This window comes from Dermacentor albipictus, chromosome 8 (assembly GCF_038994185.2).
Source record: "Dermacentor albipictus isolate Rhodes 1998 colony chromosome 8, USDA_Dalb.pri_finalv2, whole genome shotgun sequence".
NCBI lineage: Eukaryota > Metazoa > Arthropoda > Arachnida > Ixodida > Ixodidae > Dermacentor > Dermacentor albipictus.
The window spans coordinates 71,085,027-71,101,884 of NC_091828.1; the positions used below are offsets into that span (position 1 = coordinate 71,085,027).

The 16,858-nt window shown below is 43.1% G+C and overlaps 1 protein-coding gene across 5 annotated transcripts in view; it reads right to left on the minus strand.

Moving 5' to 3' along the window:
• Positions 1–16,858, minus strand: part of Dic1 (Dicarboxylate carrier 1) — a 54,506-nt gene that overhangs the window by 8,519 nt on the left and 29,129 nt on the right. For 4 of the 5 annotated variants that reach the window (XM_065455628.1, XM_065455636.1, XM_065455644.1 and 1 more), the window contains exons 6-9: positions 13,145–13,259; positions 8,246–8,338; positions 5,913–5,993; positions 2,809–2,865 (exon numbers count right to left, since the gene is read on the minus strand). In XM_065455628.1, coding sequence (XP_065311700.1) covers positions 2,809–2,865; positions 5,913–5,993; positions 8,246–8,338; positions 13,145–13,259 — 346 coding nt within the window. Of the gene's footprint in view, positions 1–2,808; positions 2,866–5,066; positions 5,503–5,912; positions 5,994–8,245; positions 8,339–13,144; positions 13,260–16,858 lie in introns of those variants that run through there. The other variant, XM_065455660.2, reaches the window with a different exon arrangement.

Genomic DNA, 16,858 nt, shown 5'->3' on the forward strand with positions numbered 1-16,858 from the left:
GTACAATAGAACCTCGTTGATAGATCCCTGTTTATTATGCTCATCCAGCTCTTACGCTCTGAAGCACTGGTCTCGCCTAGTTTCCAAAGGGTAATGTGCATTACATACACTTTAGTTACATCCAATAACTGTGACAGTACACCACCAATGCATCATTGTCCGTTGGCAATGCCCATGTTGACGATCACATGTCACCATTGAAAATCGTCACCTTGAAAAATTATTGCGCAGTGCAGGATTGAAATTACCATGTTCAGATCGTTGCTAGTTGCCAATATCAACCCAGCTCATAAAGTGGAAAGCCTAGAGGATGTGGATGAAGTCACAAGTAGTAACCCTTAACCCACATTCGCAAATGCTGTCTCATGGCCTTTCATACCCTGTGTGGTTACTTTGATACAGATATAGAGAAATACCATCTGTGTTTTGGAAAAGCTAGCAATAAAGAGTCGCAGTTTCGCCCGAAAGAGTAAGCACCGATTGCAATAGCAAATTAGTGGATAGGTCTACGAAGTAAGGACAGTAGCTTTAGTACCTACATAAACTTGGAAACATTCGCTTACTAACTAAATTAACAATGATAGAATATTTAGGCATGACTAAATGAGGATATAGGAAGAAGCAGACATAGAAACAACAGTGTCTCTGTGTGTCTGCTTTCTACATTGTTATTCAGTTGCGCTTACACGTTCTATCATGAATTAAAACCAACTAGACCGCCAACATGTTCTAACTAAATAAGCATGATGTTATGCACGCACAGGTAAACATCAAGACATCTTGCTTGATGAGCGTGGAAACTCGCTGTAAATATTCTGAAGTGAGGAATCGCGGCAGCAGCAAGCACACTGACCTTCGTGCATCTCTTGCTTCAACACGAATAAAACGTTGAAAAGATAGTGCATACGAAGCTACCGGCACTACGTGTACTCTGTAAACATTGCAAATTGCTTTCAAGACACACGAACATCGGCAACGCGTCCCTACAGCATCGGCCAGAGGCGCCCACTACGGCATTCGCCATTTGTGCGCCCAACACCACAGTAGACGCCGCAGTTGTCTCCACTGTGTAAGCACCGGCAGGCGAGGAGGACATCGAGGCACCCTAGCAGCTGCCAGAGAAAAACACCTCTCCTTCCTCGCCTGACCCCTTGCCTCGTACGTGACAGGAGACGGCACGCTTCCAGCCCACATTTCTCGATCGCACATACAGCATATGGCACACGGCAATGGTTTTATCGCCTTCGCACTTTATACGGAACGTCACGGTGATGGCAATGAAGAGGCAGAAATGCGGCTGGAGTGCCCATACAATTGCTATTACAACATAAGGAAGGCAGTAAGGTGATAAAACTCGGAAACTCGAGACGTTTAAAGCCAACAAATGAGTGGGCATTTATCTAAAACTCGGAAGAGACCCGCCAGTAAACTTATGTGCCTCAGTGATCGTACTGTGACCACTGATGGCGCATGTACATGTGTAAATTAAGGAACACATGCCAAATCTCACAACAGTACATCCCTTCTTACTTGGTGTGCGTCACCACGTAACACGGCTGTACTGCGATGAACAGAACTTTAAAATCAAACACTGCCAAGTGAATCGATGGCGTTTCAGTCTTTTCCTGCTTTTCAGTTCAACCCACCAGGCAATTTGATTAGTTTTGTTGTTCCTGTCAGGATCAAATAAACAGAAGTTGACTGTAGGAGGTTGTGTGAAAACTGAAAGAGGGCTGCGAGGCTCAAAAAAAGGTTTGTATTATCGATGATTCGATCAAGGTACCAGATGAAAATTACCCACTTCACTTAAGTCTGATTCACTGCTAGACAGCTCTGAAAAAGCATTTAACAATAAATTAACGACCAGACAGCGATAACAAGCTTTACTGAGTGGGTTATGGAAAGTTTGTTGGCTACCTATTCAACTTATGGTTTACTGTGAGAGTGGCCTTTGTTTCATCAGCAGCGCTGCTACAAGTATTATCTGGTGTAGCATTTTCTGGGATCACACATTTTTTTCTCCACTGACCCTAAAAGCATATCAGAGACGTTCTACTGTAGTGGGAATTTGATGCTGGTACCATTTGGACAACAGTGAGGCACTCTTTTTAATTTGACATGGTAAGACGCAGCAACCATGACCATCAGATGACTCAACTTTGCAGCAAAGCTACCTCTCAATGTACTAAAGAGATGAAGTGGCGCAACTATCACCTCCAAAGCTGGCGAAGCAGACAGCTCACGTGCAGGTAGCATGAAAAAAGAACACGCGTGCTCATCCATAGCGGCCGCAGTATCGGCCATTCCAGAGATCCCGCGGCCCCTGTGGCTGGCTCGCCTAAATAAAGTGTGGTCACGGCAGCTACCACTTCGCACCACCCTCCCACAGAGACCCAAGCATAGGAAAAATCATGGGTCTTACTCGAAGCAAGCACAGAACAGTGAATGTTTTGGCGCAGTACAATGAGTAGTCTATCAATAAGCACAGTACATTATGCTAAACGTCCTTCTTAAACCTTTAGCTAGATTAGTATAATGCACTAACATTACAACAAGAATATATTTCACTTTCCTAGTTGTCGAAACAGTACTCTTCTTGTAAACCAGCAAATATTCATGGTTGCATCATAGTTATGCAAATCCAGCATTTAGCCCAAGACAAATGCATAAAAGCCTTATCGTGCCCTGCACAAAAACTACATATTTCAAAAAAGAAGACCAACTGTAGTACCGTACATACAGTGAATGGAACAAGTTCAGATGCACTGTTCCAGTAGCCATTCCAACCTTCTCGTCATTCCAACTCACCTTGAAGAAAGCCATGATCCCCAATTTCTTTGTTTCTAGGGCACAATGCAATATACTCTGCCAAGGGAGAGTCGGAGAAAGAAAAAAAAAACATGTGGTGAGCTCCATGCTGCACAAGGTGAGAGGCTATACACGTATATGTTTGCAATGCAAAACATATTAACTGTGAAGAGCACATCGCCACTATTGTGAGTGGTCCCTAATGCACTAAATTCGAAACACGTAAGCCAAGAACAAGACATTGCAGGTACACTTTTCTTGCTTCTTATGCAATGCAATGCTAATGTTAATGCTATTCAAGCCTGTCCTGGACTACCCACGTCCAATGATGCACAAGGTAAGTAAACAATAACAAGACTAAGCGAAGGTGCGAGCACGTAAGCTCAAGCCACTAAGCCTACAAATATCGCTATGAATATACACCAAAATATCATTTATTTATTTTGTAAATAAATCATAACCTTGTTACTTTGCATTTTACGAGAATGGAAAAAAATTCTGAATTATCCACTTAATCACGGAGTTAACCACGAATGAAATAAACGAATGTTTACTGTGTCACCATGCCTTTATTCAGTGCAGAATCATAGTTTATATTCTGAATTCCATCGGTGTGGGAATGGTAATGTTCTCTCGCCTATGCAAACAAGGCATGCTTTTAATTTGTAATGAGAACTTCTGCAGAACAAAGAGGTCCTTGGAACTTTTTTGGCTTTTTCCCCCTTTTTCAGAGCAGCATGTGCACTATAAACGTTTTCATATTGACAGCAGATGTGCCTTTATTTACTATGCATATCCCTATTGGTTAATGCAGAAAGTAAGGCTAGTAGAAAACTTGACTAAATATTTCCAGCACGTTTAAGAATGAAAGGGAAGGGCACAGGACAGAAGGAACATCAGTATGCATCCGCTGTTCCCTTCCTCTTGCAGGGACATTTGTCTCTTACATCCCCTGATATTTGTCTTCCCTGCACGATTATAGCGCCTCCTGACGTTTGGTTTCTCCACACGACAACCCACAATTGCGGGAGGTGTAGCTACAATGTATGGTGATATGAATGTTTCTATGTTAGCGCCGCCTGATCGTATAGGCAGCATGAAAGACCTATTCCTTGTTTATTGCCTATTTGGCTTTAGTGTAGAAAAGGAGCAAGAAATGCCATGCTGTATTTTTAGACTACCATGTTACGTCTTCCTTTCGTAAAGCATTTCAACCTTACTCTCTTATTTAAGCCACTGGAAGTGCTAAATAGATCCCTTGATCATCTTGTCATCAGAGTGATCCAACCGGCAACGACTCACCCGTGGCGATGCAGTTGGCAAGTTTTACGCTAGCGAGCAAGCTGGAGTGGATGTGCCTTGCATTGTATTTGATAATGGTTTCGGCAATGTTTGTCCCCTCCTGTGCCTAGCAATGAACCTCAATGAGGCATCTCCTTGCCACAACTGTCATACAAAGCACAGTAGAGAAATCTGTTGTTGCAATGGTCACACAGGCATGTGGCCAGTGCTCTACTGCCGAGCACCATGTGAAATGCCACACCAGGAAGCACTCCCCTTTATCTTTCCCCCTTCTTTCTATCTATCACCGAATCCAAGCACTTGCGTGGCTGCTGGGTGCTACTATGTCGTGGCCTCAAGCAGCAGCGGTGAGCTGGGAGTCGAAGTCCCTCTTTTCCCCCTCTCATTTAGGACATTGTCAGTGACTAGACGGCAGTCTACTCGTGTACTAGAGGGGTGAAAGGGTGATGGGAGAGCAGAGCGCAAGGCCTCCAAGGCATAGCATGATGCAATGAAGGCGTACCATGTGAGTAGCGAAAAGGTAGGTGTGGCAAAGATGTGGGTACAGTGGGTTTTTCCCGGGTGATAGCGTGGAGCAGGAACATTGTAGTAGGTGGTTTATTTCTCACAGAACACATACAGAAGTTGACGGTGCATCGGCTGCTCGTTGTTATATTCGACATATTGTTAAAACTGGTCGCGTTATAAACGGGTTCAACTGTAGTTACAAAACAAAATACGGCACCAGATGGCATGTTTAAATTAACCTAGTCTCAGAATTACCAGGGTCAAATTAATGAGCCTTCACTCTACTTATGCTGTTCTTTGAGTAACCTGCAGCAAAAGTACCACATTTACTCGAATGTAACACGACGACGATTGTAATGTGAGGATAGACTTTCCAGTCAAGCGAAATAAAAAAAATAAAACCACGAATGTAATGTGACATGAAAGGAAGAAGAAATGAGAATTTTATTCAAGAAAATCACAATTACTAAACAAGTGCTCTAGGGGCGATCCTTTTCAGAGATAGGTTCACTTTCACGAAATTTCGCGTGACTCGTGACTGAAGGCATCCCCGACAAGTATTTGAGGCACCATGGAAGCTTGGTATCAGTGCCAAGAGTGCTGTCACCTGCATACTTTCACGCGATCAGTGCTGGGACGAGCCAAGCCTCCCAAAAGCAAAACTATCTCTGAAAGTGACTGCCCGAGAATCACATCTCCTGGCTTGTTTGAAATTAAGTACTTCTTAAGAGGCCACAAAACCATTTCATTTGGTGTCGCTACCAGGTCACTACGAGGTCCACAGAGCCTTTCCAGCCGGCCTCGGATTTAAAGAAGGCCTTCTGTTGGTCTTGTCGTGAATCGTTGACATCGAGCTGCCGAGTAGCAGCGGAGGGTGCTGCGGCACTGTAACCGTAACACCAGTTGCAAGCACAGCGAAAATGACGTAGATTTCAACAAAAACCAAGTTTAGACTTCGATCGACTTGTTTACAGATTGGATCGAGATGCACAGGTTGCCAACATAATGATAAAAACTGCGAGATTTACAGCATTTCCTTTAAATTATCAATTTTGCTGTTATACGAATGTAATGTGAGGGTCGAGTTTCAAGCAATGAAAATCATGAAAGAAACTCACGTTACAATCAAGTAAATATGATTAAGGTTAAGAATGTGCCACACTGTGCTACAGCACAAAAATACTGGATTGTTCAAATGTTGTCTGTTGCTACAAGAAGCTTCATGGGAGCGCACAATTCACCGAGAAACATCTAGAAAAAGCAAGTATAGAGCGGCACTGCTGTTAAACACTCACCTTGTATTCACCTGGCTTAGCATTCATCATTCGTGTCTTCATGACGTCCAAGGGCTGCGTTAGTGTCGTCGCAATGCCAGCCTGCGACAAAGGGGATGACGAAATCAGCAGAAATAAAATCCAAGAGTGTCAACGTTTTTGCCGTCACCAATAACATATTTTTTTTAAGGAACTGTTAGCTTGCATCAAGTGACAACAGGTGAACATACTGTGAGCAGTCATTACAATGCAGGTGAAACAGCAGAGATTTATGAAGATTTTATGAAAAGGACAATTAGTAACTTTTTTGCTTGCAAATGTAATGCTCGGCACATGACCATACTTGTGTTTCATCACCATCAAAGTGTAGTTGCTGTAGGTCACAATTAGGGGCAAATGAATATTCAAAGTTTCAAATATGAATCATACACTACATGCTAACTAGTATTAGCATGCAAAAGCAAGCTATCCAATGTTTTCGAATATTCAAACCTAACCAAATGTTGCACAACAACTGAATGTTAGAGTCTAGTTACTGGTCTCCATCTGCTACACTAAGTACAGTCGACGTCCATCAATTCGATTATGACAGGACCGTCGAAACTGGGCAAATTATCCGGAAAGTTACACAATTACGGAAATTACACAAAAGCATGCCATTGATTCGCTTGGCAGTTTGCGTTTAATGTTTGCTTCGTCGCAACACAACAGTTTTATGCAGCAAGAGAGACAGAGAGAGAAGGAAATTTATTTAGAGCAAGGCAGAGAGGTCTGCCTAAGCTATAACTTGCTTCCCTGCTACTCTGCAATGGGGAAAAGGGATGGGAAGCAAAAAGGCTGATGAATGATGATAATATGAGGATGCGTACACAGTTGCCGACCTATTTTCTTGAGATTGTGGGGACCGAAACATAGTAAAGAAGTCTGAAAAATTGTTAGACCAAAAAAAAAGGAATTATTAGGCTTAGAGTGGCTTAAACATATCTAATAATTCCCCGCCTCATACTGCCCTTGGAGGCAATCAGATTTGCTTGGATTTGCAAAAAACTGACTTCGCCTCCGTATACAGCCTAACAACAGGATCACTGTGTTCGCAATATGCGATCTCCGGCACTATGGAGATCGAAGAAACGAGCGACTTTCTTTGCACCACTTGGCTCTCGCGAAGGCATAGAAGGAAGGCTTTGAGTTGTTGACAAATTCGACTTCACCCTGCCACTTGCTAGCGGCTGCCCCTGAAAGGCGGTGGTCCCGGGTTCAAGTCCCAGCCCAGGACGAATTTTTCTTCAACTGCGAAGTTTTTCTTTCGAGGAACCCATATGGGTTTCCTTTGTAGCAATTGCTATAAACGGGTGGATGTCTGATTTTCCCTTTATTAATTACTTCTCTCCACCTTGGGGGGTTCTGCAGCACTATTACATCAAACTCTTGCCTTTGCTTCGAGTTCATGACGAATTCGATTTCGCCTTGCCATCTGCTAGCTGCCTGGTTAGCTCAGATGGTAGAGCGGCTGCCCAAGAAAAGCGGTGGTCCTGGGTTCAAGTCCCAGCCCAGGACAAATTTTTCTTCAACTGCAAGGCTTTTCTTTCGAGGAACCCATATGGGTTTCCTTTGTAGCAATTGCTATGAATGGGTGGACTTCTGATTTTCCCTTTATTAATTACTTCTCTCCACCTTGGGGGGTTCCACAGCACTACTACATCAAACTCTTGCCTTTGCTTCGAGTTCATAACAAATTCGACTTCGCCTTGCCACTTGCTAGCTGCCTGGTTAGCTCAGATGGTAGAGCGGCTGCCCTGAAAAGGCGGTGGTCCTGGGTTCAGGTCCCGGACCAGGACGAATTTTTCTTCAACTGCGAGGTTTTTCTTTCGAGGAACCCATATGGGTTTCCTTTGTAGCAATTGCTATAAAGTGGATGTCTGAATTTTCCTTTATTAATCACCCGTCAAGTTATTTGACTATTCTGCATTATGGGAATTCCACTTTACCCCATCTGCTCCTTCCAGTTTCTTCATTTGTCTTTTTTTTATTTTACAAATAGGGTTCTAGATTCTGATAAAGCACTTCCTTCTGGCTCTAATCATCCACTCTATGTCTACGGTGCTGAAGAACAAGATGTAAAAAACGAGCAACCACTGCAGGCCGGTTTTGTATTACAATGACATGTGGTGAAGCACACACATGCAATGTGCCAGGAGCTTTGTTAAATAACTCAAGATTACCTTGCTGACTTGCAAAAATGTGGTCTTCAATGCAGCTAAGGATGACAAATGAAGAAAATTGATGCGAAACAGCAATTTCGTTGATACACTGCCTACTGTATTGCACCAAAACTACTGATATCAGAATCTTACCGCCATTAGGCTGGACGCAAAGTGTGTCGTTAGGTTGTCGCCAAAATATCCGGTCGTCAGCAGTACTTGCTTGATCTGCTCATAAAATGAGATCTGTGGAAGAAGATAGCAAGAAATGCACCTCAGATTTCAACTGGCATGACAGGAGCACAATACAATGATAACAAGAGATATCTGGTTATTTTGGCACCTGACCATGAAAGCAAAAGATAAGCGAAATTTACAATGTGAGAAAGATGACGTCGAGAAAGCCAGTGCACAGGACAGGTACTACCTCCTGTGCATTGTGCTATGTACTGCACTATGAGCACCTCTGCAGTGTTTCGTGGCATCATTTCTTCTGTGCTATCAATTTTACTTCTTTGTTACGAACCAGCTCGCCCAAGAAAATGTTTTGCTAAGCAAAAAAGCTTTGATAGATGGCTCAAGATAAAATTTTGCAACCTTCCTTACCTGAGTAAGAAAGCCCTCATTGTGTATAGGCCACCTAAAGCTTACTCCCGAAGGCACTCTACTTAAAGCTTTCATAGTGCTTCCTCACCGTAAGGCAGCCCTGAAGTTACTTTCATGCTTCCTTTTAATGCTCCTGACTCTGGAGAGCTTCCCCTCAATGCTTGTCTAAAGGAGGCACACAGGTGCATGCATGCTACCACCTGCCACTGGCAAACACTGAGACACAAGTCTGACTCGAAGGAAGTAATGGAGTTATAGCATTTCCTAAAACAGCAATGCTAGCAGTCTGATGCTGTCTGTGTCACAGTTTGCCCTCCATGGGTTAATTTTTTTACATATCATGAACAAAATTGGAAGAAAGTGCCCACACATTAGTAATATAGCACGCACTTCAATGAGGAACACATCTGACAAACTCTTTTTTTTTTCTGCTGATTAAAGGCATCTCCATAAAACTTATAACAGGTTCCCTTACTCTACAAAAGCACTCCTCTCATGAGTAAAGGTGAAGACGGGTTTCAGAATGTGCTTGCTTTCTCAAAGCTTTGCAGGGAGGAGGCATGAAGGGCTTTTCACATAAGGTTATGAAGTGGTGCAAGGACAGACAAGTTTTGCCATCACTATGAAGTACATGTCAGTTCCATATGTGAGCCAGTTTTCGGTGGTCCAACTGTTTGTGACATTTATTCTCCTTGACTACATGCCATATCCGTCCACAGATGGGTTTGTGTACGAGTTGAATAGTGTTTAGGTTTAGCAGCTTCAGTACAAGCTCAATGGTACGATCTCTGTTTTGTACAATTTCACTGCACCAACATTTGCAATTGAGAACAAAAAGAATGACCCAGTACAGTTAAGGTCCTTATTTAATGGGAATTACAATGGAGTTCTCTCAATTTTTTTATTAATTCTATCCCGACTGAAGGTCTTGGCTAGTGCTCATGCATTTCTAAGGACCCAAATTTCAATACTTCAATCCAAAAATTGGCCTTTGCCAGATAATTCAAACTTGACCAGTCAACACGCAGGCACCTGGCCTCTATGGTGACCACAATAACCACAATTGTGACCCCTTTAGTCGCAGTGTGTCTGTCTCGGTGGAGCATATGGGACAGTGAATGCATTGAACATATGCCATCTACCATCGAAAATGCCAATTTTCAGTCAGCCCTAGGAAGATTACCATGTTATAATTGTAGCTCACATTTTAATGCACACCTTTCTTTAAAGGGCCCCTGAAACGGTTCGGAGAAATTTTGTAGGCGCGTAGGGTACAGCTTAAGTAGAACATTCGCACCACAATTTAAGTGAAGCGTTACGTATTAATGGAGCTGCAAGCGATTAGAAGTTACCCTCCTCCCTAGCTATGCTTTTCCTCCTCAACTCGCTCGCCGAGCGAGAGGCGCTAAGCTCCGCCTTCACTGGTTCAGCGTCACGATGCGACGTCACATCGCTCACATCCGGTTGTTTAGGAGCACACCCCCTCAAGCGCGAGACCTCTCCGCTAGCCGCTTGGCCGTCGACCGAGAGCTATCGAAGCAGCGTGCGTTGCGAGCATTCTGTCGTAGCGCCGAACGTGTCCGGTACTCCGCTAAAAACAGGCAAGCTGGTCATTTCGGCAAATGACTGGAGGCATAAACTCAAGCTGATGAAGGAACTTTAGTGTAGACGTACGTGAGCAGTCTGATCGGTCTGCACGGTCCAGACACTTGCTGGCGCAGCGCTTAACCAGTCAAACAAAGCGCTAATATTGCTCTAACCAAGTGTAAAGCATTTTAAACATTTATAAATCAACGTGTTGATGATTACACTACTGCGAAAAATACACACCAGCAGCAAAGAATACGCTTCGTTGCTGCTACTGTGTATGGTTGAGCTCTGTGCCACCAGGTGGCTGCACCGTGCAGACCGTTCACATTTGCCCTTCTGCTCATCTTGTGGCTCATCCCGGCACAGTCAAGCGGCCAGACCCTGTCCCCTTGCGCTTGCGTTTGCCCTAATACTGGACTCGCGGTTTGCAGGTCGCTAGGTTTGCAGTCCACAAGGCAACAAAGTCGAATCATAGTGCTCGCGAAAAGACTGAGACCGACTCTGACCGCGGAGCTCTCGTCAAAATGGAGTACGTTGTAACACAAGCAGACGACACTTGCTGTGTGCCGGAAGTGCTGAAGTGTACAAAAAACTATTCTTGTGTATTCTCTTTAGGTTATTTTCTGTTTACAAAAACAAAGTAACTAACATTCCAACTATTACGAGCATCATTTGTTCACCATAAAGTTGGAAAAATTATCGACCACGCGCCCTGGTCAGCCAATCAGATAGCTCGCCCATGTGACATAATATGGGTTATTTGCATCATATGGGTAGGGGCGGCTTAAAATTCCGCCGAGCAGTGCGCTGCGATCGGCAGCGATGGGTATTTTTAAAACCTTATAATAAATTACACGCTTTACGCAGAGCACTTAGATGCATCAATTAATGATCAGAAGAACCTACTCTAACGACTCAGTACGTTTGTAGAAAATCGCCAAAATCGTTTCAGGGTCCCTTTAAAAAAAAAAACTGGGTCAAAAGTTGCTTGCACAGAGCAATCAGGAAACTAAAACTGCCTTTCCAACGTTCATATGCTTTACTGCAGAACATATATGTATTGTAGAAAAGCTGACTTTAAAAAGCCATGCGGCGAAGCTGACTTCAGGAAACCAGCTGCCAATGTGCAACGTATATTAGAATAACACCTAGGTTTGGGCAAGTTGGTTCATCTCTTTTCACAAAAAACGTATTGGACTTTAGCCAATTTTCCTTGCTAAAATACCAAGTGCGCGCTCGACTTCTACTTTGTTAGGAGCTTCACTGTTATTTTTACATTAGTTTTCTACTATGAATGCAAAGAATGTGTGCAAACCATTGATTCGGGAGCGCATGTTGGAATAGGGCAAATACCAGCAATGAAGAATTGGTGTGTTGATTATTTTTTCTGCACCTTGTTCAACTCAACCCTCTGGATAATTAGATGAATTTTGACGATCCTGTCAGGGTCGAATCAATTGAAATCGACTACGTTTCATGGAAACACAATCTAGCGGTAAAAACATTCAGTGCATTGCTACACTGCCATTGCATGGTACGTTTTCCAGCTGCTAAATTCCATATGAATAAGAAAAGGCATAACACATGCGCAATTGAGAGCAGTAGGCACTCACCACAGCCGCTTACCCACAGCACTCGCCTATCCATGTCATGTCTTAACACCGGCATGCACTCAGTTTTCTTTTCCGGTACCAGCAAACCTCCTCACAGATCATTGAAATCTACATTCACAGCTATTGCTGCCATATCCATGGTGATAGCCGCCTTCCCCTATCAGTTTGACAGCTTGTACGGCACGATGCCGTTGGAAGCTTAGTGCACGCTTTTAATAAGAAATAACTGAAACACACCGCTGTTTCCTGCAGCAGGTAGTGTGAAGTGAGGGTCAGGTTTCACTCTGGCGGCATTGTACTCTGGTGGCATCGTACTCCGCTGTCATGTACCAGCTCAATTTTGTTTCCATTTCCTGCTGCCAGATGGACAAGTTTCCCGCCACAACAACCAAGTGGCCACAACAATACTACCTGCCAAAATGCTCCACCACAAGAAACATCTGACCCAAGTAGAATTCGAGATGTGCAAACATAAGCCTGCTGAAGCCACAAAAATGACAATGTAGGTCTGCTAGGATCCCACCAGCTCAACGTAAGTCAACGTCTCATGCTGCAATGATTCATATTACATAATTTTTGTGACTTCGCATAGTACGTTCTCGCAATTAGTACGCCTCTTTTTTGCACTTTTTCCATGATGTCTGAATGAGTTTCTGTTGCATATTGCAGTTTAGCACTACCGTACTTACTCAATTATAAGGCGGTCACGATTATAAGGCGAGGGTGCCAGTTGGGGGACCCCAAAAAAGAAAATAGCACCTTATAGTGTGGCTTCACGGCTTACAGGCGAGCGCTGCCGTAAAGCCACACTTAAAGCCAGAGTTGTACTGCTGTGAAACCACACTATATGGCGAAATTCACACTGCCAAAGGCCAAATTCACGTATACAGAGAGATGACTTTGAGGTTAATGATTATGGGGGAAAAACTTTGCCTCATATTCTAATAAATACAGTATTTTGCAATACTCATTAGTTTTGTTATGAAATCTGGCTTTAAGAAAGCACAGCTGCTGTATCTCCCTAGCATTACGTAACACCTCCCTCGTCAGCAGTGCACTTTCCATGCAGCTATGCACTGTTGTGTATGTACCACATGACATGCCCCTCTGTCTGTGCGCACCTCCTTTATCACTAGCTGCAGGCTCTGGCGCAAATGTTCATGCAACGACACAACAATGCCAGTGCAGAACCATGAGCTGTCATTCAGTAAAAGAAAACTGTAAATGAAAGACAGCCACCAACCTGCCCAATAGTCATGAGCACAGCTCTAGCTGTAGCTGTGCCGCCTCCTGAGAAAAGCTTGAGTGCGCCTTCTTGCCGGTAAACACGCCAGAGGCCATCCAGTGCGTTCTTGTAGCTGAACAAAAGCAATGGGACATGTAAGCAGCATGTAAGCAGCATGTAAGCAGCATGTTAGCGTAAAAGACAACAATACTGTCACACAGCAGTGATAATGCAAAGTGAGCAGACAAACCCTGAACAATGAAAGCAACAAGCTCTTTACAGGTGAACCCGTGCACGCACGACTCAACCGCAGTATCACCAGGCGTGGTCAGTGATTGTTAGGCAGAATTATGAACTTGCGATCAGCCCCTATACGAATGGCATCCTCATACATTCTAATGAACCAACATTCACTGCCTGCTGACAAATTTACTACTACAGTTGAGTCGTGTGATGATGGAGCCCCATGTGTCATGAAAATAGCTTCACTATGTATAATACTATTCGCAATAGGTGTGCACACGAATATTGGCGAGGAAAAAAAAACATGGCTAGGTCAATAGAGATTAAACTTCTCTTTAAACATACCAATCTTTACGGAATACCGGGCTATCAGAGACTGGGATGGCAGGTTGGGTGGATAGCGATACCTTGTGAAACTACGTTCAAATGCATTGTGTTAGGCTTTTTTTTTGTTATGTGGGTCCTTCCGTTGAAGAAAAATAAACATTCACTTCGCATTGATGGTTACATCATTGCTGACACTTTACAGCAACAGCTAAGTAGAATGTGGTTAGCCAGCGCAGCGCTGCACTCTTTTTGACTGAACTCTGTGCCACTTCATGGCACCATGAATGTGGTCTCCAATATACCGCATTTATTCAAATATAAGGCAAGGTTTTATTCCCAGAATCCTTAGCCTCAAAGCCAGTGCCCACTTAGTACCCAAATTTTGCCTTATAGTGTGGCTTCATGGCAGTGTGGCCGCGATGCCATTAAGCTGTACCATAGGGTAAAATTCACGGGTAATTTCACGCAGACGTGAAGCCCCACCTAGAGAAGGAATTGGCAAATACTTGCACTTTACATGCTGTAGCACCCTTCACCCCCATTTCATAGTTGCCATTTCACGTTTTGGCTGTGCTGGTAACTCGTTATTTTGGAAAATCTCCAACAAGTCTGAATAATCCCTCAGCTACTCTATATCGCCTAAAATTAGCATGCATACTTAAGCTTTCTTTCTTGGGTTCCCGAACTGCGCCCTTGCCTTACAGCCGTGACCACCTTATAATGAAATAAATATGGCAAATGTCTCTGGTAACCAGGTATCCTATGAAGGGTGATAAGTGTATTGCCTACTAACAATCTAAAACTCTCTAATGTAATAGAAATGTAACCATGATGCCACCAATAGGCCAACAAAAGATCCCCTGTGGATTCTGATTGACAGCTGCTCAGCTCAGCTGTCAGTCAGCCAAACCAAGCCACTGGCCAAAACGTACATGCGTGTACAGATGTACCATTTCAAGTAGTTCTGCATAAGTATTTGACATTTTTTGCAACCAGAACATATATCTTGTTTCATGTGAAAAAAACTTGCTTTGCAGCAACTCATACTTCAGTTGGATTCCGCATTTTTGGTATGTTATAGCAGTAGAATACTCATTGAAGTAAAGCTGGGCCAATGAAATTGCAAGATTTGTACATTGTGATAAGCAATAATTTTTTATATCTCTGTTCAATACACCAAAGTTCAACTGTGCCCACATACATACCAATACAACATCTTGATCTCTTTGGAGCACATACAAGTGCGCTGCCCCAATTATGTGGTTAATATGCAGTGCATAGCATTCACAACCTAATTAACCATCTCACTGTGCCAGAGTTAAAAAGTTGTCTATAGGGGAAGCATCGCTAATGCCTCGCATTATTAATTGCGTCTGGCATGGTTGTGTATGTTGCACATTATCAATGCACTCATGCTTTGGCCATGGGTGCCCTTTTATTGATTGCTGTTGACTAGAACGAAATGTTTTGTTTGTGTTAAGGTGCAAAATCAGTTATTACAGCGGAACCCCATTGATACGTTCGTCGCTGTTGCATTTTGACAGTCCTGCCTTAAAGCCCATAGACTCCTATGCATTATGTTCCCATTCTATAACGTTCTTGCATCTTGTGTTGCAATGAATTTGGCGGTCATGCAAATTTTACGGTGCACAGGCAAATTCGAAAGTGCAAAATGTCGAAAGTATGTGATCGTCATTCCCTATAAGTATATCACAGTGAGAGTTTGTTTTTTGCTGGCTCCCAAAAGTCAGCTTAATTGCAATACAGCCATGTTAAATGGGGTTCAATACATTATGTGGGTACCGACAGGGTTCTACTGAATAAGCAATCATAGCCTCATCCCTTTATTAAATAGCCACTTTCCTACTGGAAATTCAAAAGATTGGCATGTAAAACAAGTATGTTCTCACATAAAATTAAAATACCTAAGTTGCAAAGGTACTTGCTGTCTATATGATCGGTGAAAATATGCTTGTCTTTGTTTTTCAACAGGATGGCAAAATGGTATGTAAGTTATTATAAGTGGTTCCAGGTATTCATTATATATGGGTTGTTGTTCCTTCCTCATTCTCAGTAAGTAGTTTCTAAGACGAGTGTGCCCTATATAGAAACGGCGCAGGATCACTTAACAATATTTAACAGTTGGTTAATAAAACACTCTTGGTGACAGCACATTTTCAATTCACCAAGGAGAGGTCCAGCATGATGAAATTTGTTATTTCCTTGCACTCCATTTCCCTGCGCTAGCACGTTTCATGTTCTCATTTACACACCCAAAAATCTCATACTTTATGTGCTGAATTCCATGACAAAATGATACTGTGGCATTGTGTGACACACTTTACAGAAAGGCATGGTTCTTTGATTAAAGAGGTGTGCTCAAAGTGAGCAACCTAGAGCATTTAATGAGATTGCTTGGCAGCAATTCGTAACATCTCTCATAACGTTATGTTGAAAGGGCTCTCATTATCTCAGACAATTTTATTCCAGCTCATCTTTAACCTTCCTGTAGTTCTAGTAAAGTCAAACCTCATCATAAAGAAGTGGCATCCAACATAAATATACCTTTGTCATATCCGACACAGTAGAACCTCGTTCATATGTTCTGGAGAAACGTGAGAAAAAACGTACTACTAACCGGGAAAACGTACGATCTGAAGTACTAACTAAGAAATTTGACCGGCTCAAGTATTGTTGACAACAACGTAATGTGAAGCGTTACTTGGATCGTGGAGGCACGAGACACTGGATACCGCTGAAGTGAAACGTTATGCCCACATCCCGTCACCTGCAGCAGGGAGCAGTGGCGCGTTTTGATTATAACCGCTAAAAGCGTGCTGTATGGCATACCAATAGAAATAAGCACCACATGCTGTAAAAGAGATAGCTGAAAATGCTTATCGCAATAGGTTTGGTGGCGATAGATGTGAATGTGTAATGTGATGACACAGGAAGAGCTTCGCTGGTAATTGAATAAGAAACTATGCCTCTTGTGCGCACTCACTAAGAAAGTGAGTGCGCGCCGTCGTTCTCACGTGAGACGGGTGGGTGGGTATTGTGGTAAAGCTGCCACAGTAGGCAGCTATAAACTGTTCTCGATTGCGCATGCCTCGCGCATTTTCTTGTTTACGTGGGATATAGTGGCTGGAAAATGTATCATAC